Source organism: Ailuropoda melanoleuca, chromosome 2 (assembly GCF_002007445.2).
Source record: "Ailuropoda melanoleuca isolate Jingjing chromosome 2, ASM200744v2, whole genome shotgun sequence".
In the NCBI taxonomy this organism is placed as follows: Eukaryota; Metazoa; Chordata; class Mammalia; order Carnivora; family Ursidae; genus Ailuropoda; species Ailuropoda melanoleuca.
Genome location: NC_048219.1, coordinates 28,157,146 through 28,181,081, shown reverse-complemented (window position 1 = coordinate 28,181,081; position 23,936 = coordinate 28,157,146). Strand labels below are relative to the sequence as shown.

At 45.8% G+C, this 23,936-nt stretch overlaps 1 protein-coding gene across 1 annotated transcript in view; it reads left to right on the top strand.

The window, feature by feature from the left end:
• The first annotated feature begins 16,642 nt into the window (after positions 1–16,642).
• SLC1A7 (solute carrier family 1 member 7) overlaps positions 16,643–23,936 on the top strand; it is a 41,542-nt gene continuing 34,248 nt past the window's right edge. Inside the window, exons 1-2 of the mRNA XM_011220390.3 lie at positions 16,643–16,917; positions 21,387–21,466. Coding sequence (XP_011218692.3) covers positions 16,741–16,917; positions 21,387–21,466 — 257 coding nt within the window. The 5' untranslated portion in view covers positions 16,643–16,740. The remainder of the gene's footprint in view (positions 16,918–21,386; positions 21,467–23,936) is intronic.

Sequence of the window (23,936 nt, the reverse complement as noted above, 5' to 3'; positions counted from 1 at the left end):
AGGTTGAAAGCAGACGCTCAAACAGATACTTGCACACCCTTGTTCATAGCAGCATTATTTGCAAGAGTCAAAAGGCAGAAGCCACCCAAACGTCCACGGATAGATGACTGGATAAACAAAATGTAGCATATACAAGCAATGGGAGATTAAGCAGCCTTTTCTACCCTTTTGCTCATATGAGATTTTGTCTCTCCCTTCTTCACCTTTACCAGAGGATAACATCTGTTTATCAACAAGACTAAGTCCAGCTGAAACCTCCTCCAGAAAGCCTTCCTTGACCCCCCCCCCCCGCCCAAGACTGTGTTTGGAGATCCTCCTTACCTCCATAGTCTCCCAAGTTCCTTCTGTGTGGTACATGTCACACAGACGTGAGCGACTTGAGGCAGTGGCAGGTCTCATCATGCCCAGCTGGGATAGGAGCTTGGGTTAGCTGAGCTGAAAGAACCCATCTCCTACTGGAGATGGAGCTGGTTTCTTGATGGAGATCACCCAGTGCTGGCAGCTAGGTGTGCAGCTTAATTTCCACCTCATTTGGAAAATGATGACAAATTTCTGTTTTCCTAAAAAAGGGAGATGAATCACAAATCGAGGGTTTTTTTCATCTTGCTTCTTTCTTTCATGGTATCATGGTGAAAGCAGAAAGGTTCTGATGGAGGCTGTGCTTCCGCAGGGAAATTGAGTTCTTGGTGGTAGAAGGTACATGACCTGGGATTCAGATCTGTGGGGGGAGCATTGGGGGGGATAAATCCTAAAAGAATGACTTCACTTCTCTGTGACTTAAGTTCCTCATTAAATTGCAGTGATAATCTCTGACCAGACTACTTTGCAGGATTATTGTGGGAGAAAATGAAATAATGGATAATGAAAAGATGGAAGAAAGGGAGGGAGGGAAAAGGGTAGACAGATGGAAAGAGATAGGGAAGGAGGGAGGGAGGGAAGGGAAGGGTGATGCTGGAGAAGAGAGGGGAAGGAGAAAGGGATAAAGACAGTGCTAGGTGACCAGCTTTTTAGGGAGCCAACTCCAGGGCACAGCAATATCAGCAAAAAACAAAAACAAAAGACCGGAAGTCTACAGTCCTTGCCGAGACTCTCCAGAAGGCCTCATAGGGGAAACAGGTAGAAATTAGTTGGATCCAACATGTTAAACTTCACTGTCTCTGTGGATCCCAGTGAGGCTATCCTAGCAACAGGGGGATATCATAGCAGGAAATTCTTTCAAATGCATTTTGTCTTGGATTTTCATCATAAAACTTGTCCAGTCTCTGGAAAAACTGTCTCAAGTGCCCAGTTTCACCAATGAAAATATAAACTCAATAAGATAATTAGCATTCTAAACTGACTTGATTCCATTATTTAAGATTTTATCTATTTATTTGAGAGAGAGAGAGATCACGAGCAGGGGGAAGGGTAGAGGGAGAGGCAGACTCCCCACTGAGCAGGGAGCCCAATGCGAGACTTGATCCCAGGACCCTGAGATCATGACCTGAGCTGAAGGCAGACACTTAACCGACTGAGCCACCCAGGTGCCCCAGCTTGATTGCATTTTTAGCCTTTATTGAAAATTGATCATTTTGAGGGGGGAACGTAACTTTCTTGGCAAGTGACATGTCTGCATATGTCCTGTATTTGAACTTTATTTGTCAATGTTTTTCACCTGGACTTGAGCTACTCAAGAGCAGGGAACCCATCATACGCCCACATAGTAGGTCCTCATCTCTGTGCTAATTAATTAAACAGTTAACAGACAACAGGCGTACTGAAAGCAGATAATGGTTAATGACTACCTCTATTGCTATATTCTTCCAGTATTTCTTATATTTCTGCTACATGCCAGGCATTGCTCTAGGTGATGGGAGTATAGCAGGGCACAAATATTACAAAATGTAACCCCATCTGCCCCCCTCAACACACCAAAAAACCCTTAGAAAATCTTACCAGAGGCAAATCCATATATTTGCCTATCTGAAGAAAAAAAAAAAGGGAGGAAGCAAGGAAAGACTGCACTGCCTTACAGTGCAGATTAAGACACAGGAGACAGGTTCATTTTGAGCTTTCTAGCTGTGTGACCTTGGAAAAGTCACTTGACCGCTCAGCCTCAATTTCCTCATCTGTAAAACAGGGATAACGGAAATATCTAATAAAATTTTTGTGAGGATTAAATTAATTAAGACATGTAATGTGCTTAGAATAATCCCTGGCACGTGTTGAATACACAATAAATGCTGGCTATTTCTTGCTGTTGCTGGTTTAACAACCCTGAGTATGTCGCATCACAGATCCGCTTCAGCTTCCCCTGTGAGCTGGGGGATAAGAGGAACAACTCCGTCAAGGGTAAAGTTCAAGTGAGAGAAGAAAGTGGAAGCACTTTATAAACCAGGGACTCAAAGCCTCTAGGGGCTAGCTGTTCAGGGCGAGGAGGGGTGACGAGGTGGAAGGTGGTAGAAAGTCATGGGGACCGTGAGCGGAGCGGAGCGCCAACACCGAGCTCCAGAGATTGTGGTCATGCAGATGTTTCCAATGAAGCCACAAATCCAGATTTTTATGTAAGGTCTCCAGTTTCTAAATGTTGGCAATTAAATCAGATTTTTGTTAAACACTTTGAGAGCCAATCAAAACAAGTGTGCAGGCTGCCAATCTGTGACTTGTTATAAACTTTTACAACTATTACTTAATAAACCAAGGTAGGGGGGAGAACTTTGAAAACAGCTGATGTAATAAACCAGCTGAAAAGCCAAGAAATAACTAACATTAATTGGGTGCCACGTGTCATGCACATTATAGCAGTTGTTTCTCTCAGCAATCCCAAGAGCTAGGCATAAGCATCCCCATTCTACAGTCGGGGAAACTGAGGGCCAGAGATGCCTACAGTCACAGACCTGGTGGAGTGGCCCGTGGGGTCGGATGTCACGTCTCTGTGACTCCCGAAACCAACCTCTTTTCACTCTGACGGGGTGGCAAGACAAGTAGCTTGGTCTCACCTGAGCCCACAGGCCCCCTGACTTCAGAACTAAAATGCCAAAGGGAAACCTACATGAAGACCATTAAAGTTAACCGTGATTGGACATTCGGCGCCTGAATTGGCCCTCACCTAGAAGAGGGTCTTGGGCATTAGGGTGCCCTTTCAGTGAGGCATCCGGATCCGGATCCAGTACATACTAAGAGAACAAAGCAGATACTTCATTCATCCAGCAACTATTTCTTGAGCGCCTACTCTGTGCCAGACATAATATTAGCGTTGGAAATACAGCGAGCAGTGGAAAAGCTACACCCTGACCCTAGACTAGTGGGGGGAGAAAGAAAAATAAGTAAACACAGTAACAACATTTTAGGTATAATAATTATCAGAAAGAAAAATAAAACAGGTTAAGAGGGTAGAGAGTGATTGAGGAGCAGCTTATTTTATTGAACACATTTTTTTTAAAGATTTTATTTATTTATTCGAAAGAGACAGAGACAGCCAGCGAGAGAGAGAGGGAGCACAAGCAGGGGGAGTGGGAGAGGAAGAAGCAGGCTCATGACAGAGGAGCCTGATGTGGGGCTCGATCCTAGATCGCCGGGATCACGCCCTGAGCCGAAGGCAGACGCTTAACCGCTGTGCCACCCAGGCGCCCCTGAACACACTTTTTTTAATTAAGATTTTTTTGAGTAGTTTTAAAAAATTTTTAAAAAATCAAAATGATAAAAGATATACCTGGAGGGGCGGCTGGGTGGCTCAGTTGGTTAACTGCTCAGGTCTTGATTTTGGTTCAGGTCTTGATCTCGGGGTGGTGGGATGGAGCCCTGAGTGGGGCTCTGAGTTCAGTGCAGAATCCGCTGGAGATTCTCTCTCTGCCTCTGCCCCCCCTCGACCCGCTCACGCATGCACTCTAAATAAATAAATAAATAAATAAAATATTTTTTAAAAAGAGATATACCTGGAGAAGCCTTGCTCCAGCCTCTGTTTGTCCCATTTTCTGGCCCAATGGGTCTCAAAATCCAACCTTCTGGTTGGCAACCCGGGAACTTGTTAGAAGTAGTTTTGGGCTCCATCCCAGACCTACTGAATAAGAAGCGCCAGGAGTGGGAGCCAATAGTCTGGGTTCAACGAGACCTCCAGGTGATCCTGGTCCAGGCTAAAGTTAAGGAACTGCTGCTCTCGTCTAATTAATAAACGTTTCTCTTTATTTCTCATGTACCCTTCCAGCGCCCCTTTTGTAAATACTCGTAACACAAATATTCATTTTTGGTTTCCCCCTTCTTATACAATGACCCTTCTGCACCTTAGTTTTATTACTTAATATATTTTAGAAATCTTTCTGTTCAACACAAAGCTCCTTGTTTTCTCTACATCCTTATCGCTCCATTGCACGGACACACCATAGAATATTTAACCGGCTGCCACCTAACGATGGCCCGCTGTTGCCGTCTCACTCTCACGATATGCTCGTCTGCAACCAACAACCTTGTGCACGTGCCATTTCACACTGATGCAAGACAGAGCACGGATTCCTAGAGGCCGGATGTAGGAGCGCAGGGTAGCTGAATTTGGAAATTTCATAGCTGGTGTGTGTTCTCACAGAGGTTTTTGCTGTCCCAGCCACAGTGGGTGAGAACCTCTTGTTTCACCCCAAATTTACCAACAAAATGTGCTGGATTTTTGCCAATCTGTCGGGTAAAACATTGTAGCCTGGTATTGTTTTAATCTGTATTTCTCCTACTTGGAAGGAAGTTGACCATCTTTGCATATGCTTAAGGGTCATCTGTGGACTACCCATTCTTATTTTTTGCCTATTTTTTTTTATTAGATTGATGGTCTTTTTCTCCTTTCTAGAAGCTTTGTATATATTAGGGGGATTTGTCCTTTCTGATATGAACTGCAAATAATTTTTCCCAGTTTGTCACTTGCCTTTTGACTTCATGGAGCTTTTTTGCTTGTTTTACTTACGTTTCTAATTTTTAAAATTAAACCTAACGTTTAGTTTTTGAAAACCCGAATTTTGTAACTCATCCAAAATCAATTACAAGAATCACTAGGGCCTGTCAGAAGCAAGTGACCAAGTCCTGACAAAGACAACTGAGACTCAAAAAAGGTTAGTCTTCTGTCTACAATATTTGTATACAAACATTTATGTAGTATATACTATGTGTCAGGAACAAATAAAATGGTTTATTGTATGAGTTGTATATTTTTTTCCTACAATATCTCATTACAAATATTTGCCACTGTATATAATTACATCCAATGGATGAAATATTTTTCCATGGATGGGGCCAAGAATACAACATACAGTGCAGGGTATAATTTTTTTTAATCCCCCAAGGAACAAATTACTGTTAAGAACCAAGCACTGATTTACAACTGAAATTCTGGAATGCAGCCCATTTGCAGGTTCCAAATAAGTGGTTTGGTACATTTTATGTCTGCAACTCAATGCTCAACTCTGTGAAGGCAGAGACCAGGTCCCCAGAGTGCTTACTGAATACTTCGGAGAACAACTTACTAATTGACTGGTTATGGAGAAGATGGCCTGGGTGCATCAGGCCTGTAAGTGCCCACACCTGTGCACAAGCTGTTCTCATGGTCTGGGCTCCTTCCCTGTCCCTATTCTCCAAAGCCTGGGCCTTGGGAAGCAGGGCCCCTGTCACTTCTGGGTCACAGACTTCCTGCACTGTTGGGCCCAGGAGGGAGCATTTCCTGCAGATGAGAAGTAGACGATTGGCCAGAGCCTGAGAACCAGTCTTGGAGTGCAGTTCATCGCCATCTGGGCCGGCCCAGCTAGGAGGCCCCCTATAACCACAAAACTCCCTGTGAATTCAAGATAACCCTTCTCTCTCTGAAAATTCTGGTAGGAAACAGAGGCAGAAAAGAGAAAATAAACTAGTATTTCCATTTTACGTATTTGGACCTTAAAACCATCCCGTTGAGGTTGGGGTATCATGAATCCCCACTGGTAGCCTGAGGAAACAGACTCAGGAAGGAAAGGGGCTTGTTTATGGTCACAGAATTAATAGAGACCTAGTCTAGAATAATAATAATGTCAGTAACAGCTGACAGTTATTGAAAGCTTGCCACAGGCCCGAAACGGCCAAGCTGTTCTAGGCATGTGCATGATGGATGTGATCCGGTGAAGTCTGTGTGGCCATGGCAGGAAGCGGGAACGGGGCTTGAAAGAAAGACATGTGTCATGCTCACATATCCCAGAGAGGGGGCCACTGCATGCCACAGGGGAGGGCCACAGGGGAAAGCACCAGTGTTGGTCAGGGAACAGAAAAGAGTGAGGGACAGTCTAGGCCAGAGCCTTTGTTGGGGTTTCTTCAGGAAAGATAAGGCAGGGCAGGGTAAACAGATTGAGTCATTCTGGCAAGCTTTGGGCTCTAGGGGCAGTCCCTAGTTGCTCTGATAGTCTGCCCTGGGATGACTTAGGGCCTGGTGTGTGAGGGTTCGGTAAGGATGTGGGGGTAGAGACTCAGGACTCACTGGTTTGCGTATAAAAGGCAAGCTCATGGGTAGGTTGATGTTTTTAGGAATTAGCTAGCTCTGGGACGGGCAGCCTCTTCCTGGGTCTGTAATGCTCCCAAATGCCAGAGCATCACGAATATAAGAAACTGTGTTAATGTAGTTAATCCTGTGATGAACAGATGCCAAACAGACAAATACAGCACCTAAGAAAACATAGAACATAGCGCTTTTTGTGGGCAATGCTATCGAATGCTCATAACTGTCCTCTGAACGGAACTGTTACTAACCCCATGAGTTCCTGATGAGGAAACCAAGCTCCTGAGAAGTTAAGTGACTTGTCCAGGTCAGCCGGCTGGTAAGGTGGTGGAAAAGGATTTACACATAGGTTCCTATCATACCGGCCCATGGTGCCACCCTGATGTCCCCCTGTACCGAGTGCCAGGGCTCAGAAGGGAGTGAGAGGAAAGGCGGCCACACCTCCATTCCCTCCCCTGGCTGCCCTTCTGGCTGCTCCATGTGGATCGAAAAATAGACTTCAAGGCAAAAAATACTGACAGAGAGAAGAGGGTCACTACCTTATGATAAAACGATCAGGTCACAAGTTAATGAAAATTAATAACACAGCCTTAAATACATAAATTACAAATTGAAAGGACAAGAAGAAAGACAAATCTATCATGTCAGTAGATTTTAACATGACTCAATTGGTAATTCCTAGATCAAACAGATGCAAAAAATAAGTACAGATATAGAAGATTTGAACTAATGTTTTCTCCTTTTTTAAATATTTTATTTATTTAAGAGAGAGCGCAGAGAAGGAGAGGGAAAAGCAGACTCCCCGCTGAGCAGGAAGCCCTACGAGGCACTGGATCCCAGGACCCTGAGACTATGACCTGAGCCAAAGGCAGACACTTAACGGACAGCACCACCCCAGTGCCCCAGAACTAATGTATTCTCAAGTTTTATTGAATGGATATACATATAACAGTGCCCCATCATCTGCAGAATGTGCATTCTGTCCAAGCACATGTGGAACATTTATGAACATCGAACATTTACTGGGTCATAAAGTGCATCTCTACAAACATCAAAGGATTACTGTCATAAGTCTTTATTCTCCATTCACAAAAAGGTTATTAAAAATCTATAAGTTTTTTCAACAAATGTTGCTGGAACAATTGGGTATCTACATGCAAAAAGATGAATTTAGACCCTTAACTCACACCACACACAAAAAATAATTTAAAATAGATCAGACCAAAATTTAAGGCTAAAACGATATAGCTTTTAGAAGAAAACATAGGGGAAAATCTTCTTGACCTCGGGTTAGGCAAAGAGTTATTAGATATGACACTAAAAGCATAATTCGTAAAAGAAAAAATTGATGTCAAACTTAATAAACTTTTGTACTTTATTTTATTTTTAAAAGATTTTATTTATTTATTCGACAGAGAGAGAGAGAGCCAGCGAGAGAGGGAACACAAGCAGGGGGAGTGGGAGAGGAAGAAGCAGGCTCGTAGCGGAGGAGCCTGATGTGGGGCTCGATCCCATAACGCCGGGATCATGCCCTGAGCCGAAGGCAGACGCTTAACTGCTGTGCCACCTAGGCACCCCAACTTTTGTACTTTAAAACCCTAGTAAGAAGATAAAAAGATAAGCCACAGACTGGGAGAAAATATTTGCAAATCCTAATTCTAATAAAGGTCTTATATCCAGAGTATATAGAACTTCTACAAGTCAAGAAGAAGACAACCCAATTGTTTAAATAGGCAAAAGGTCTGAATAGACATTTCACCAAAGAAGATATATAAATAGCTCGTAAGTATAGTAAGAGGTGCTCAGCATCATTAGCCATTAGGAAAATGCAAATTAAAACCACAAGGAGATGCCACTTTGTACCCACCAGGTTGGCTACAATAAAAAAGACAGTAATAACTGTGGGAGTGGATGTGAAGCAATTGGAACCCTCATACACTGCTGGCAGGATTTAAAATGGTGTATCCACTTCAGAAAACAGTTTGGCAGTTTCTTAAAAGTTAGACATGAATTTATGTTTAACGACCTAGTAATTTGGCTCGTAGATATCTACTAAAGATAAATGAAAACATGTGTCCACAGAAAGACTTGTACGTGAAAGTTCATAGCAACATTATTTTGAAAAGCAAAATGTATGCTACCCATACAATGTAATACTGTTCACCAATAAGAGGAAAGAACTAATGACAATATGCTACAAACATGGATAAACTTCAAAAATATTACACTAACTGAAAGAAGTCAAATAAAAAAAAAAAGTCCACGTTGTATGATTCCGCATACATAAAATGTCTAGAAAAGGCAAATCTATGGAGACAGGCAGCACACTGGTGTTTGCCTGGGGATGGAGGTGGGAACAGGGTTTGACTAAAGATGGGCGTGATGAGTCTTTTGGGGATGATGGAAATGTTCTATGATTGGATTGTGCTTATGACTGCACAACTCAGTACATTTACTAAAAACCACTGAATTGTGTGCTTAAAAGAGATGAATCATACAATATGTAAATTATGCCTAAATAAAGCTTTTTAAAAAATAACAAAAGATAAATAGGAAAACCTTATGCTGGCAAGTTAAGAAACATACATATTAAAAAGAAAAAAAAAAGTAGGGGCGCCTGGGTGGCTTAGTTGGCTAAGTATCTAACTTGATTTCAGCTCAGGTCATGATCTCAGGGTGGTGAGATTGAGCCCCGAGTGGGGCTCTGCACTGCGTGTGAAGCCTGCTTGGGATTCTCTCTCTCCCTCTCCCTCTGCCCCTCCCCACTCATACTCTCTCTCACTAAAAAGAAAAAAAATGGAAAAAGAAAGTTTTTAAAAATCAAAAAGTAGAAACCCTTTTAGCAAACTAAGAATAAAAGAGAACTCCCTTAATCTGATGAAGACTATCTACAAAAAAACCCCTATAACAATAATAATAATAATAAAATGTTGAAAGGATTTCTCTTTAAGATCAGGAACAAGATATGGATGCCCATGAGTCATGATTTTTCACTCAGCTCTGTACTAGAAGTCTTAACCACTGCAGTAGGCAAAAAAAAAAAAAAAAAAAAGTTATAAAATGCATAGTGACTGAAATGGGAAAAGCAAAGCTGTCATAATTTGCTCATGATGTGCCTGTGTACACAGAACCCCTCAAAGTGTAAGAGAATTTAGTAAGTCAACAGGGTACAAAATCAGTAAAAATCGATTTTATTTCTATATACCATAAACAGAAAATTCAGTACACAGGATACTATTTTACAACAGCATCAAAATATATAGACTATATAGGACTAGATCTAAAAAAATATTCAATACTTATGGAGAAAAATGATAAAACTATTGAAATAAAATCTAAGTAAATGTAAAGATACACCATGTTCATGAACTGGAAAAGTCAGTATCATAAAGATGTCAAATCTATCAAATTGAGCAATAATTTCCATGCAATTGCAATAAAAATCAGAATTTTTTTTCTGGAACTTCACAAGTTTTTTTTCCCCTAAACTTTTGTGTGCCTTTATTGAAGACCTGTACATTCTTTTAACAAACTATAGAAATGATCTCTGAAAGCCTAGCCTTGAAGACCTATACATTCTTGAAGAGGAAGACAAAAATAAAGAGACTTGCCTGCCAAAGTATCAAGAATTACTATAAACTTACAGTCATTAAGAAAGAGTGGTGTTGACAATTATACACAGAACCCAAATATATACAGAACTTGATTTTACCACAGAGAAGGCATTTTAGTTCAAGGTGTAAGGATAGATTTTTCAACATGTAGAACTGGGACAACTCGCTAACCTTAAGGAAAATGTAATTTTTTTGACTCTTACATTAGTCTTTAACCAGGTTGGTCAGACCTGTATGAAAAAAGTAAAAGTACACAACTTTTAGAAATTTACATAGAAAAGTAACTTTATTACGGTAGGGAAGATTTTTAAAAGAAGACAAAAACAAATCATAAAGAAAAAGATTGATACATTTGACTACATAAAAAATTACATCTAAAGATATAGATAGATAAGCCATCAACAAGGAAACTTCATAAATAATGTGTTAAAATCCAGATTATATGAAGATCAATATGAAAAGACAAACAACCCAATTAAAAATGGGCAAAAGATGGGGCGCCTGGGTGGCACAGTGGTTAAGCGTCTGCCTTCGGCTCAGGGCGTGATCCCGGCGTTATGGGATCGAGCCACATCGGGCTCCTCTGTTGTGAGCCTGCTTCTTCCTCTCCCACTCTCCCTGTTCCCTCTCTCGCTGGCTGTCTCTATCTCTGTCAAATAAAAAAATAAAATCTTAAAAAAAAAAATGGGCAAAAGAAATTAACAGAAATTTCCCTGAAAAGGAAACACAGATGGGTCACAAACACATTAAAATGTATTTCAGTAATCAGGGGAATGCAAATATACTCCCTAATTAATTCTATTTCACACCTACCAGATTGGCAAGAGTTAAAAAGTAATCAGTACCAAATGTTGGAGAGCATATGGAGCAACGGGAACTCATTGCGGATGAATGCATCAATTGGTAAAAGTATATGTAAAACAGGTGGTATTCCCTAATAAAGCTGAACATCTGCATAACCCATGACCTAATAATCCCACTGCTATGTATAACCTAGAGAGTCTTGCACATGTGCATATAAACATTCAAGAATGTTTATAATGACATTGTGCATAAGTCAAAAATTGGAAATAACACAAATGCCTATCAACAGGATATGATAAATAAATACTATTCCATTCATACCACAGAATGCTATATAGCAAAGTAAAAAATAAATTACAGCGAGCACCTGGGTGGCTCAGTCAACTGGTTAAGCCTCCAGCTCTTGATTTCAGCTCGGGTCATGATCTCAGGGTCATAGGATTGAGCTCCACATCAGGCTCCACGCTCAGTGGGGAATCTTGCTTGGGATTCTCTCTCCCTTTCCCTCTGCCCCTCCTCCCCCATGCTCTCTCTCTGTCTCTGTCTAAAAATAAAGAAAGAAATCTTAAAAAAAATAAATTAAGCTACACTTAATAACATTGAATCTCAAGAGCATGATGTTGAGTGAAAAAAATTCAATGTGACTCAATTTATGGAAGTTCAAAAACAGGCAAAAGCAAATAATAAAATCTATACAGAAAAACAATGGAATGATAAGACACAAAACTTGGGAGAGGAGAAAATAAATAAAATAACAACTCTTCTTTAAGTAATCAGTACGTGGGATGCTTAAGACCCCTGCTCCTAATTGTGGCATCCTTAGATTTTACTGATCACAGCTTGGGGCCAGGGGAAGCACAACAGCCCTTTGCTAGAGCAAAATCACCCTGACTCATAACCCTCCTCAGAGTTTGGATGCTATCAGTGGTCAGAGTCAAGGCAGGCTTACTGACCCCAACAGGAGTTAGATTCTTTTTTTTTTTTTTTAAGATTTTTTTTATTTGGGGGCGCCCAGGTGGCACAGCGGTTGAGCATCTGCCTTCGGCTCAGGGCGTGATCCCGCGTTATGGGTTCGAGCCCCACGTCAGGCTCCTCTGCTATGAGCCTGCTTCTTCCTCTCCTACTCCCCCTGCTTGTGTTCCCTCTCTCGCTGGCTGTCTCTATCCTGTCAAATAAATAAATAAAATCTTAAAAAAAAAAAAAAAAAGATGCTTTTAGAGATGCAGAAAAGAGGCTCAGAGAGGTTTACTAATTGAGGCAAAGTCACAGAGCTTCCAAAGGAATGATCTGAGATTTGAATCTGGCTCATTGTGACTCCAGAAAGTTCAATAGGACTCTCTGTGATAAGGAAAATGTTCTGTACCTATGCTGCTCCGTATGGTGGCCGTGAGCCACGTGTGACCATTGAGCCCTTGAAATGGGATTACTGCAACCAAAGAACTGAATTTTAAACATTATTTGTCATTAATTTGAATGTAAATAGTGTGACTAGTGCCACTGTATCAGACTACCCAGATCCAGAATCTATGTTCTCACCCTGTAACCCCAACACCTGACTGATTCCGTGAGTGTTTACAGAGGGGCTGCAATGCTCACTGGTTCCCTCTGGTACATAGTAGGTGCTCTTTGACGGAGCCTGGCACATAGTAGGTGCTCAATAAACAGCAGCTAAGTGGTCTCATGGGTGTTCAGGCCCAGTTTCTATAGATGAACTATAGTTTCTATAGATGAACAGTCTAGACAGGAGGGACTGGAAGGCAACATGACAGTCACTTTACTCCACGGTCTGAGGCAAACATGGGAAAGGACCAGCCTCAGCGGAGGTCAGAACAGCCCCCCAGTGACTAACACTCGCAGGAATCCACACCAACATGGGTCAGTTGTCCACAGAAAACCTTCCCGGAAGGACCCAGCCTGTAGTAGGCTGGGAAGGCTTGTCGGGGAGGAGATGAAGGCGCCTCTGGTATGTCTCTGGAAAGCAGCCAACAAACCCAGAGCTGTCGTCACCATAACCCAGCTAGGAGCTCAGACAGCTCAACTCAAACTTGTTTTGATACATGGTGGAAGGGGTGAGATCCCAGGCCCACTGGCCACTCCAGCACACTGCTCCGCGGCAGGTTCCAGAACAAGCTCTCACCTCCAACCTGGGCAACTCTTTCAGAACAGGCTCTCCTCTTGCCTCCCCCTTGACCAGCACCCCCTTCCTTGGGTTAACTCCTGACTTACTCAGGTCTCTAAGTGACTCCTCCTCCAGGAAGCCTTCCTACCCCACCTCCCTGGGCTGAGTCGACCCCTCTGCTGGCTCTGGAGAATCATCAATCATTAGCAAATAAATCTACCTTGTTGCCCCCCGCCCCATCACACCCGACAGAGTTGCTGTGGTGGAAACAGCTCACCTACAAACTCACTTCTGCAGAGTGGGGCAGCTGTACTTGGGATTTGTGACTTGGGGCTCGTTTTTGACAAGACTCTATCTTCTCTGCCCATAGCATCTTAATCTGTGCAGCTCAAGTTGCCCTGGAAGCATCTCCCAGACATCCCGCTGCCATCAGTTTCAGCTGCTCTGGAGGGCAACTCCTTGTTCCTTGGGGTGCCCCTCGGCCCCCCAGTATACCCTTCAGTTTTGAAGGTGATCCATCAAGGTGTTTTCAAGTGACAAGGTAACGAACAGAGACTTCACTCTGTTCTCATAAATATCTCCTTGTCAGAGCCATTAGAAGGGAACAAGGGTTAATGCACAGGTGGTGACAGCAGAAGGGCCTAACTAGGAGAAAGAGAAGGAATGCTGTATCTGGGATAGTTGGGGAAGGCTTCAAAGAAGATGGAGTATTGGACCTGTGCCTTTGGAGTCAGAGGGAAGGACGCTTCAGGCAGAGGAAACAGCACGGGCACAGGTGTGGAGGCCCGAGAGAGGGGTGGGGCTAAGGGACCTGCGGTGGGTGGTGTCAGAGAAGCTCCAGGTCCGTCGAATGGGAGGAGGTGGGATGCTGAAGAGGGGAGCCAATGCAAACCCGAGGCCCTCAAATGCTTCCCTAAGGAGCAAGGACTTCATCCCAGGGGCTGGAGCTTTCCAAAGTTGTGTTCCCCAAACACTAGACCCACGGACATCTCTGCTCCAGAAGAGGGCTGAGATTCTGTACCCCCACTTGGAGACTTCCTTCAACATGCTGGTATTATAAAACTAAATAGTAAAACTAATAGTAACTCCCTGTGAGTATCTGTAAGGCACCAGGCAATATTCTGAGCACTTAGCTTGCATCACCATATTTGACCCACATCACAACCCTATCAACTAGGTACTGATGTATTATGCCTATTTTATAGAGAAGCTAAGCAATTTGCTCCAGATCACACAGCTAGTAAGCAGCAGACCTAAAATTTGAACTTGAGCAGTCTGACTTTGAACTGTCCTGGAGTAAAGAACCTGCTTAACTTTGTTTCATCCAGCATTTCCCAACTTGTTTTTAATTACTGAAAAAAAATTTGCATATCTAGTAACACTGTAAGGCAATTGATTCTGTGGGCAACAGGGATCTATTAAAGGGTTCTTATCTAGGACCTTTTCGATTTGATTTACAAAAATCCTTAGTAAGCTCATTATCAGTCACCTACACATTAGTGTGAATTGGTCCTTTCTTAGAGCCCCCTCAATTTTCTTACAAGCTTCGTTAGGGCAAGTACTCTGTCAACTCATTGCTGTGTCCCCAGTACCCGGGACAGGTGGCATGACAGGTGCTATAAAGGTGCTATAAAAACGTTTACTTGAATTAGTTGTAATTTTGTCTGTTGAAGACAGTGGGAGAAGTGGAAAGAAAGGCCTGGAGTCAGGGAGTAGGGGGTGGTATTGTCAGAATGGGAGGGACAGGAGGCAGGAGCCATTGTGGGGGCACCATGGGAGTCAGAGTCTTGGGGCTGAAGTGGAGAGCAAGACTGACCTACATCAATGGCATGGCTAAAGGCCAGGCCTGGACATTGATTAAAACACAGACCCAAGTATCTACTCAGAATATTTTCTTTTTTAGGCAGTAACTAAACCAATTGGCTAATTGGAAAATGAGGCATTCCTTGGAGTCGAAGGTGTATCAGGAAATTCTTGGCTTTAAGAATCAGAGTTGGAGAAAACACACCTCTCGGACATGTATCCACTCCACCCTCACTCCCCCAAAGTTACTGGCAAAGAGCAGGGCCTTCAGAAGTTTGGCTTGTTGAACTGAGGGGTCCTTAGAAAGCACTCAGCCCGTTTCTCTCATTCTTTTTTTTTTTTTTTTAAGACCTTTTATTTATTTATTTTTTTCAGTAGGCACCAGGCCCAACGTGAGGCTGGAATTCACAACCCTGAGATCAAGGAGGCACATGCTTTACTGGCTGAGTCAGCCAGGCCCCCCGCACCCCCCACTTCTCTCACTCAAAGGAGGGCAAGACTGAGGCCCACAGAGGGTGAGGTCACAGAGCTGGTTAAGTTGGGACCAACACCCAAGGGTCCCCTCCCAGTTGGGAGCTCTGCACAAACTTCAGGGCCTGCACCCCGGCCCCATCCCCTTCATCTTCCTCCTTCTCCCCTATGTCAGGGAAGACAGCACAACCCCCCTACCACAGACTGCGCTCCCTGCTGCCGCCTGACTGCCCCTAACGAGATTACAGACTCCCAGGGAAACGGACTAGAGTTAATTCCCTCTAGCTTTAAAGGGCAGGCCAGGCCACGAGAAAGAGCACAAAGAAAATCTTTCTCAAAAAATCGCTAAAGGCGATGATGACCCTCACAGCCCTTCCCTGCAGAGCCCGCTGAGGTCCAGCTCCGCTTTCCTGAATAATCTCAGGGTGGGGCGTCGCACCAGGCCCAAAGAAGTAGACGCTGTTATTAAGTTTGTCTTGTGGATGGGGAAACTGAGGCACTGTGAGCTTATATGGCTTGCCCAGGGTCATGCAGCTGGTCAGTGGCAGAGCTGAAACTTGAATAGGTCCCTTGGGCTGTGTAATTTTAAAAAATAATAGGCCCCGAGAGCCTACAGAGTTCCCAGCTTCACGCTTGAAGCAACTGTGAGGGATACACGTCACAGGGAATGGCAGGCCCCGAGTCTGAACCCAGGTCCGCTGGACTCAGATCCTACACGCCCCACAATACTGCTAAGCACTTTCAAAGCCATGTGTCTGCCCCTGTGGTGCCATTCAAACCAACATAAGCCTGAATTCCACTCCCCTACTGCAAGCTCCGTGACCATGACCAAGGGACTCTGACTCCTGGGGTCTCAATCTCCCTTTCAGTAAAATGGACATTGGAATCTTAGGGTTGTCGGGATGACCCAACACAGGTCAAGCAGGTGAACGGGCCTGGCACACAGCACATGTTCCTTGCCTCAGTTTCCTCATCTGTAAAATGATACAGTACTCACTTCTCAGAATTGGTATTTAGGATTAAATGCGCTAATGCAAGTAATGTGCTTCTAGAACAGTACCTAGTACACAGTAAAAGCTTAATTAATGTCAGTGACTACTAGTATCTTATTACTTTGCCTTCAGTTCTTTCTGGAATGAAGTGGGGGTAAAAATCAAACCAACCAAGGTCTCTCTGTTCCTCCCGCAAGTCTCTGGGCCCCTCCCGTTTGAGAGGTACGCTTGGCTTTGAGGTCCAAACCCCAGACCACGTGGCCTGCTCTAATTTCCCAGGCCCTAATCTGTTTCTGGCTCCTAATGATGCAGCTGGTAATAGGATTGTGGCTTCCCTCTGGGGCAGCCACGCAGACCACGGCCGTGGGGCTGGTGACTGGTGCTTAGCAACCCTGCCCACCTGCCAGCTGAGCAGCCAGAGCCTCTGGCTGGGACCCTGTGCCCTCAGCCGGCCCCACGTGCATGGAATGGTACTGTGCCCCGTGCCAGCAGGCTGGGCTCACCATGGTGCCAGGTGCCATCCTGGCACGAGGGAAGGATGTGTGCAAGCGAAATGGACTGCTCATCCTGTCTGTGCTGTCTGTCACCGTGGGCTGCCTTCTCGGCTTCTTCCTGAGGACCCGCCGCCTCTCACCACAGGTCAGCCACCCAGAGCTTCTCGGGGTCCCCGTCAAGGAGGGGTACGTGGGCCTGAGGGATCTGGGAATCGCAATCCCACTCCATGGCTCCCTGATGCCATGACAGTGGGGGAGTCACTTTGCCTCTCCGGGTCTCAGTCTTCCCATCTGTAGCATGGGTGTGATAAAACATTGCAGGACTAGAGTGAGAGCCGATTAAATGGCAGAGGAAGTGGTTATAGACGGCAACACCAGGTGAACGAAAGGCCAGGGCATCTCATCAGAATAAGCACAGGGCAAAGAGGCACGGGAGCAGGAAGACTGGAGTCCTGTAAGAGTGCAAAGCAGGCATCAGAACACCTCCTACAGCAGCTCAGATGAAGAGAGACCCAGAAGGGCGTTCAGGACAGAGGTAACAGCTGGAGTGAGACGCAGAGCCATAAAAGACTTGAGCGTGTATGGAGCAGACTGTTCACGGCAGCTAAGATGTACCCCGAGAGGCAGGGGCTGGAGCCCAAGGGCCCTTAGGGGCCTGCCACCACCATGAGCCGCTTTGCGCGGGGGAGTGAAATGGTCAGATCTCAGCTTGGAGAGATCACGCTGGTGCTGAGTGCAGGATGCGGGAGTGGAGGGACAGGCAGGGGACCAGGTGAGGAGATGGTCACAGGGGTAAGACCTGACAGCAGGATGAACGGGGCCCATGTGAGAACTGTTTCCAAAAAGGAACCCTCCGTATGTGGTGGCAGATTGGATGCGGGGCTGGGAAGCAGGGCAGGTCCGCGGGGTTCTGTGTAACTATAAGCGTGGCGATGCCTTGTCTGAGCAAGGGCCCCTTTCCCTCTCAGCACCCATCTCCCACAGGACAGGGAGGGACACTCGGATGGCACTGGAGAAAAAATGATTCTGACCCTTGTTAAAACAGTAAGGGAGACTTTGTTCAGGACCATGGGGATAGGTGTTAAGACCATGGGAATAGGGGAGAGAGATCAGGCTCAAGTCTGAACACAACAAAGACAGCTGGGGACTTAGAGACAGTGAATATAGTGAGCGGGGCAACTGAGAGAACATTGCTGAGAGGAGACATGGAGGGTAGAGGGATTCTTGCTGAAGGTAGAGAGGGGGCATTCTCACTAAACTGACGTAGCAGGATGGCCAGGCAGGCCGAAGCCAAGGCCAAAGGATGAGGCGTGGCCGAAAAGAGGGCCCCGTGTAGCCAGTCCCATACTTGTTCTAGCAGAGAGTCTTTGTCGATGCGCTCCTGGAAGATCCTCTATTTCACAAAATTCCTCTTCCTGCAGCTCACCGACGTCTAATATCATCTACACCTGGGGCTCAAGCACCAGATTTCATCTTCCATGAAAAGGGAAACACTCCCTCCCCGAAAACCGAGCCCCAATTGCAAGGGTAACACTGTTAAGCCACTCTCAGCTACTAAGGGAGAAACGTGGACTCTGGAGGCAGCAGAACCTTGAACGGCTGTGTGGCCCTCGGCAAAATCCTATCTCTGTTCTGGGCCTCATTTTCCTTATCTGGAGTGGGGGGCACTATATGTCTATTAGGACTGTCGTGAGAATAAAGAAGGACTCACTGGTGCCTGGCACTTCTCTCCTCCCTCCCTTATCTGACTGTCCAAGTCCTACCTGTGTTGAGAGCCATCTCATATGCCAGATCTTACAAAATTCTTACAATTCTTCCAGAACTGCCCCCACTTGAAATAATCCTCCGCCCCCACGATCACCCCACGCTCAGCCTTCCCCTGTAACCAGCTGCCAGCTGTCCCGCCTTAGAGCCTTTTGTGCAGGTGTCCGTCCGGCGCTCCCAGCAGATTTTGACTTGCTGAATATCACATGGGCTTTCGTGAGCCAAAATGTGAGTCTAGCTCAGTGCTTGTCGCAGAGAGAACCCTCGCCTCTTTGCTGAATTAAATGGACAACAGCACAATCTGCAATCTACTTTCTTTAATTTCCCTGAGCAACAAAAACTGTATTTCCTGCAGGAAGATTATTTTGTGAAAACAAATTGGAATGCTTATTATTAAAAGCCAAGCTCATCTGGGGCCTCCTTTGCCAAAGCTGCCTGCCCCATTTGCTTGGAAATGCAAATGTGTTCCGGTCTGGATTAACCTGCCAGATAAACTGAAGAAAGGATGTGGAGTCTTAGAGCAGTTTATTCGGCAGGAATTGGCTTTCTCAGCATCTTACTTTGAAATCCAGGAGTTGTTTCTATGATCTCTGCCTGTGACTCAGAAACAAAACCCGTCTTATTTTGTAAGCTTATGCAACAGGCCAAAGTTGTAAACAATTTGCAAAATGGAAGCATCTCCTACTGCTGAAAAGAAATTACAAGATCACAGATTTTATCTTTGGAAATAGTATCTCATGTAAAAATCTAGAACATTTTGAGGGGCCCCTGGGTGGCTCAGTCAGTTAAGCGTCCAACTCTTGATTTCGGCTCCGGTCATGATCTCGGGGTTCCAAGATCGAGCCCCATGTGGGGCTCTGCACTGGGCATGGAGCCTGTTTGGGATTCTCTCTCTCCTTCTCCCTCTGCCTCTCCCCTTCCCATGCACGCCTGGTCTCTCCCTCTCCAAAAATACATAAATAAAAATACAGATCATTTTGAGAGCTTTAGTTAAAAAACTATGGTGAATTTACAATTGCATCCATTTTTCCTTTCCTTCCTGGAATTCCACTAAAATTACAGTAATGGGATTTCTGAAAGACATGAACTCCTAAGAATATATACAAGGAGACAACTGAGAAAAGAAGTTGAGGGAGTACCACACATTAGACAAGAGGGACAGGGATAGAGTTGAACGATCTCACTTAGTAGAGCACAGAAAGCTAAAACGTGTGTCTACAGAAGTAGATGCCACGTCAGTTTGGCTTGGGGAACTCCAGAAAGGTTCTGCACTTGAAAGTACACAGAGCTGCAGGAGGCCAGGTGAAACAGGAGAAATCAGGGGCATTGGTTGGAATTTTGTAACTGGAGCAGTTAGATTCGTCAGTCCCTTCCAGTTCATGTAATCAGGGGACTCCTCATCCGCCCATCTCTACCGCCCTTCCTGTGCCTCACAGGGAAATTCGGTCCACCTGTGTGTGTTGGGGGAGCGGAGATGATGAGCACATGCGTCCCACAAATGCATCCCCTAGTTGGGGGTGAGAGGAGACTTCTCACTGAGCCTCTCTGAAAAGATCTCCAAATTCTGCTATAAAGGGGAGTCCTCCCCATCCCAGCCTCTCAAGAGTAAACAAGTCAGACTGTCACCAATCACCTTTCCTTGAGGAGCCATCACCTGACAAATTCCACTCACACGCACAGCAGTCCGGCAGCTCACAGTTCCATACGAGCAGAAAGCCAGAGTCAAACCTTCTAACAGAAAAAGACTAAACAAACAGAAAAGAGGGTCTCTAATGAACCAGAGACAATGCAGAAAATAGAAGAAAAATTTTTAAATCTTGTCTTAAGTTCTTTGGAGATGTGAGAGAAGATACAGTGACCGTAAAACAGAAACAGGATGCAAAAAGAAGGAACAATCCGAGAACAAGAAAGAATTTTTAGAAATTAAAAATCGATGAGCCAAGATAAACATGTCAATAGCTAGGATAAAGTTGCAGAAATCTCCCAGAAAGTAAAACAAACAAGATGAAAATAGAAGAAAATCAGAGGTGTCCAACATCCAATTCTCTATAAGAGTTTTCAAGAGAGCTAAAAAATGGAGAGAAAAATTTCCCAGAGCATGTAAGAAATTTTCTCAGAAGAGGGAAGTATGCACAGTGCTATGAATTTTTTTTAAAGATTTTATTTATTTATTTGACAGAGACAGCCAGCGAGAGAGGGAACACAAGCAGGAGGAGTGGGAGAGGAAGAAACAGGTTCCTAGCAGAGGAGCCCGATGCGGGGCTCGATCCCAGAACACTGGGATCACGCCCTGAGCCAAAGGCAGATGCTTAACGACTGCGCCACCCAGGCGCCCCTCTATGAATTTTTTTTAAAAAGAAAGAAGAAAATCTCATGCTGTGGTACATCACCATGAAAATTACAGAAAACTGGAAATTAACAGAAAATCCTTTAATGGTTCTGAGGGAATAAAAGAAGTCTCCACAAAGGACTAGGAAGAATGGCTCCAAACATCATAAGCAACACCAGAATCTAGAAGACAAAGGGAAATGCCTTTGAAATTTGAAGGGAAAATTCTTTCAAACTAAGAATCTCATATATGGCCAGACTACTATCCGAGGTAAGGGGAGGACAAAGGCATTTTTGCTCATGTAAGGACTCAGAGAGGTCGAGTAACGTGCTTAAGGCAACACAGCTACTTATGGGGTTAAGATTAGAACCCAAGTCTGTTTGGCTCCCAAGCCAGTGCTTCCTCCACGGACTCCCGTCCGCGTGCTACACAGGAGCGTGCGGGTCAAAGTGTTTGAAGACTGTAAACAACTAAGAAGTCAGTACCGCCTGCTATAACCCCAGCTCTTCCTGTATTTTCAGGAAATTAGTTACTTCCAGTTTCCTGGGGAGCTCCTGATGAGGATGTTGAAGATGCTGATCCTACCACTGGTGGTCTCCAGGTGAGGGAGGGGCAGGTGTTTGGTGGGGAGGTCAGGGCGGGGGGGGGGGGNNGGGGGGGGGGGGGGCGTCAGTGGCACCACGGATTTCAGGCCCATTCAGTGGACTTTTTCATGACTTGAACAAGTGATTTGGTGTCAGGGGATGTGACCCGACTCCCAGGTAGCTCAGGGCCAGGGAGGTCAGGGATGGCTTCCCAGAGGGAGGCTCTTTATGGTGAAAGCAGCAGGGCATGGGGCAAAGACAACTTTGGAGACACTCATGAGATGATATCCTGGCTCAGCTGTGCAACCTTGGACAGGTGCCCAGACTCCTCTGAGCTTCAGTTTCCTCATCTGCGAAATGAATAACAACACCTACTCGAAAGGGTTGCTGTGAGAGCCACCCGAGGCTATACATATTCGTGTTGCTAGATGTCAGGGCGTGGGGCTGGGTTCTTGCTCAAGCATGAAAGACCTTGTATGCCAGCCTAAAGAATTCACACTTTATTCACTGGGGGAGGGCCACTGGAAATCATTGGCTATCACCTGTCCCCTACCACTGACATGCTAGGTCACCAGAGCTAGCCCCTGCCCCATCTCTGTGTAATGAGCTGGCCGCTCCAGGTGGTGTCTGAGAGCCCTTCTTTGCTCTGAGGCTGTGGGTTTGGAATCCTCAACTCCCAGGATTTCTGTGCAGGGAAGGACAGTGACAAAGGACAGGCAGAGGCCTGGGGGGTTGGGGGGGGGGGGGTAGTGGGCTCTGTCCCCTAGGGCAGGGTCATCGTTTCCCTGTTTCCCCGCTGTTGAGCAGTGAGCCAGCTCCTCCCCTCCTTTCCCTCCAGGGCAGGGAGGCCAGCTAATGGTACCCTCTGCTCCCCTGAGGTGGGGGGGGATCTTGCTGACATGCTGCCTCCCTTCCTCCAAAAGCTTTCCCTGACTCCTCAACCCATTCTAGTTGTTGTCTCCTCTTTATGCATCTTTTGAGTCATTCACCGAGTCTGTCAATCAGTGAAGGTCACCAGTAGCTTCCATGGTGCCCTCTTGAATTCCTCCTCCCAGCTGTTGCCTCTTCTCTTCCCCTCCGTCCCAGTCTCTCTTCCTCCACGAGACTTCTCAGGACTTCCCTCAACTTCCCTCAGCCATCCTCGTGGCTTTGACGAACCACCTGCAAGCCCGACACTCCCAAGTACGCCCAGGCCTCTCGTCTGAACCCCACACTCAAACTCCCTCTTCGACATCTCCCCTGGATGCTTAACATGCACGTGTCCCAAATTCAGTGCAATCAGCTTGAGATTTTACCCTGCAAACCAGTTCCTTCTCCTGATTTCTGCTGGTCCATAAACGGCAGCTCCATCCACCCAGTTCTTCAAGACCCCTGGCTTATCCCCTTCCCACTTCCAGTCAGCCAGTCCATCAGTGACTGCGGCTGGTTCGTCCTCCCAAATCCAACCCAGCTGCCTCCCCACCACACGGTCCAGACTCTATGGTCACCTCACCGGCCTCCTTGCTTCCGCTGTTGCCCTCCCACCCGTTCTCCACCCCATGGTCAGAACCACCTCCTGAAAAGCCATCTGGGCTGTTCTATCCCTTAATCTAAAACCCATCCGTGGCTGCCATGGCATTTCAAACCAACCCTCCCACCCTTCCCCTGATCTCAGAGGCCCCTGCCTGATCCTCCCCTGCCTGCCCCCATTTCATCCCAGGCCCCACTCACTCCAGTCCCACAGGCCTTGTAGACCCAGACCAACCACTCCCCTGTCTCGGGGTCTCCACACAGGCTGTTCCTTCTGCCTGCAACACACTTCCCCGGCACTCTACATCTCTTTCTCCTCCTCTTCCTTTAGACCTCCACCTCCACATCACGGCCTTAGACAGGCCCGCCCCGCCGCCCACCCTCAGCACCAACTTCACCCTGCCTCACCGAGCCCTGCTCCTTTCCCTACATGGCACTTGGCACTGACCGTACCTTGTCATCCTGTTGGCACTCACTTGGCCGCTTGTTTAACTCCCATGGGACTGCAAATTCTGTAAAGGCAGAGACAGTACTCTGCGGAGGTTCCACTCTCCACCCAGCCAAGTGCCGGCACACAGTAGGTACTCCGTAATACTTGCCAGGTGAGTTAGCGAAGGAATTCAACAATCATGCCCCGACTTGGCCCTGTCGTGGGAGCTGTCGATACAGGGATGCCTGAGGTTCAGTCCGTGAGGAGCTCAAAGGCTGTGAGGGAGACAGATGAGAAAACACACGGTTACAGGACAGCTAAACAAGTGTGTTGGTGGAGGAAGCACAGGACTCTATTTTTTCTTCTTTTTTCCTGGTTTTTTTGTGATATAAAGCGCGGGACTCCTGTTAGGCAGCTTTACCAACCTTGACCGCTGGCCATCCTTACTGCCCAGGCATCGCCTCTTACTCAGAACACAAACACCCCAGAGGCAGAGGCCCTGGCACAGACCTGAAGTCACAAGACCTGGGGTCCTTCCCTGGCCCTGC